This window comes from Opisthorchis viverrini (genome assembly GCF_000715545.1).
Source record: "Opisthorchis viverrini unplaced genomic scaffold opera_v5_758, whole genome shotgun sequence".
In the NCBI taxonomy this organism is placed as follows: Eukaryota; Metazoa; Platyhelminthes; class Trematoda; order Opisthorchiida; family Opisthorchiidae; genus Opisthorchis; species Opisthorchis viverrini.
The window spans coordinates 7113-8266 of record NW_008752434.1 but is presented as its reverse complement, the minus strand read 5'-3'; the positions used below and the strand labels follow the sequence as shown (position 1 = coordinate 8266).

The 1154-nt window shown below is 43.3% G+C and overlaps 1 protein-coding gene across 1 annotated transcript in view; it reads right to left on the bottom strand.

Moving 5' to 3' along the window:
* T265_15711 (hypothetical protein) overlaps positions 1 to 1043 on the bottom strand; it is a gene marked incomplete at both ends in the record, with an annotated part of 21188 nt that extends 20145 nt beyond the window's left edge. Inside the window, one exon of the mRNA XM_009178995.1 lies at positions 969 to 1043. Coding sequence (XP_009177259.1) covers positions 969 to 1043 — 75 coding nt within the window. The remainder of the gene's footprint in view (positions 1 to 968) is intronic.
* Between the last annotated feature and the right edge of the window lie 111 nt (positions 1044 to 1154).

Sequence of the window (1154 nt, the reverse complement as noted above, 5' to 3'; positions counted from 1 at the left end):
ACAGCTTCGTTCTGATTTCTAAAAACCTGAGCGCAATATCAATAAATGGCAATATGGATGTGAGGAATTACAATTGAACCAATCAGAGGACCTGCAAGTGAATTTCAAACCGTGTACGTGATATTTACTTGCGATTGTTTGCATTGTCATCGTGGGCGAACATAATTATGTTCTCGCTGTTTGCACTCAAGACATGATAGGCGTGATAAACGCTCGCATGAATGGAAGTGTAAATGAGAGCTGAATGAAGGACAACAGGAAGAGTGGGACATTTAGGCTAAATGATGCAAGGTATGTGACTAGGATCATGCATACTTGATGGAGAATCAGTTCTCCGAAAAGCATTTATAGGCATTATTCCTGTCCAATAATTTCCATAATACATACGCAAATGTGATCCCATTATTTAATTGCTTGAAAATAGGCCCGTCGAGTAATAAGGGAGATATTTGTCTGTTGCGGATCTGAAATACATTCGAACGTCTTCGCGTTGAAGTTAATACCTCCTTACACTGTTGGTAGCACAGACTATGGATTGCACGCCTACAAATATTCTCATGTCACCCCGGCTGCGAGTGGTTTCATCCACTCAGCTGCCTTGTCTGTTGTATCGAGTAAGCGAAAACGACTACTAGTGATAACCTCCTTCCGTTTTATGCATATATGCGGACTTTCACTTTAATTAGCCAGGGGCTGGTGACATCCACGCGGCCTATTCTCATTGTCGTCTGCTACAATATCCGCGGTCAACTCGGTCGCCACTGGCTTAGAAGCTCGGAAATTATTCTTCAGGTCGTCTGCCAGTCTTTATTGTTTGCACCCTATAGAAAGCTGCCCAGTATCTGTGGTGATTAGATACTTTATGGTTGTTTGTCCGATTTGCATTTCCTGGGCGGAAGAAACAGTCCAAACATTCTGAACTGGTTCAATGAAACCCTAAGTGAGTGTATCTGTCACCGAAGAATTACCTTGACTTCCGTTGTGACATGAAGGTATACAGGGTCTGTTTTATGTCGTTCCACGAAGGATGACGAAGACGGGGGCTAAGAACAGGAAGCAGGATTCCAGAAAACACTCTAGAATTCAGGTAACCCACCTGAACATGGTGGCCTCTCTGCATTGTGGGCGCTTCGAGGTGACCTGAATATATTTAG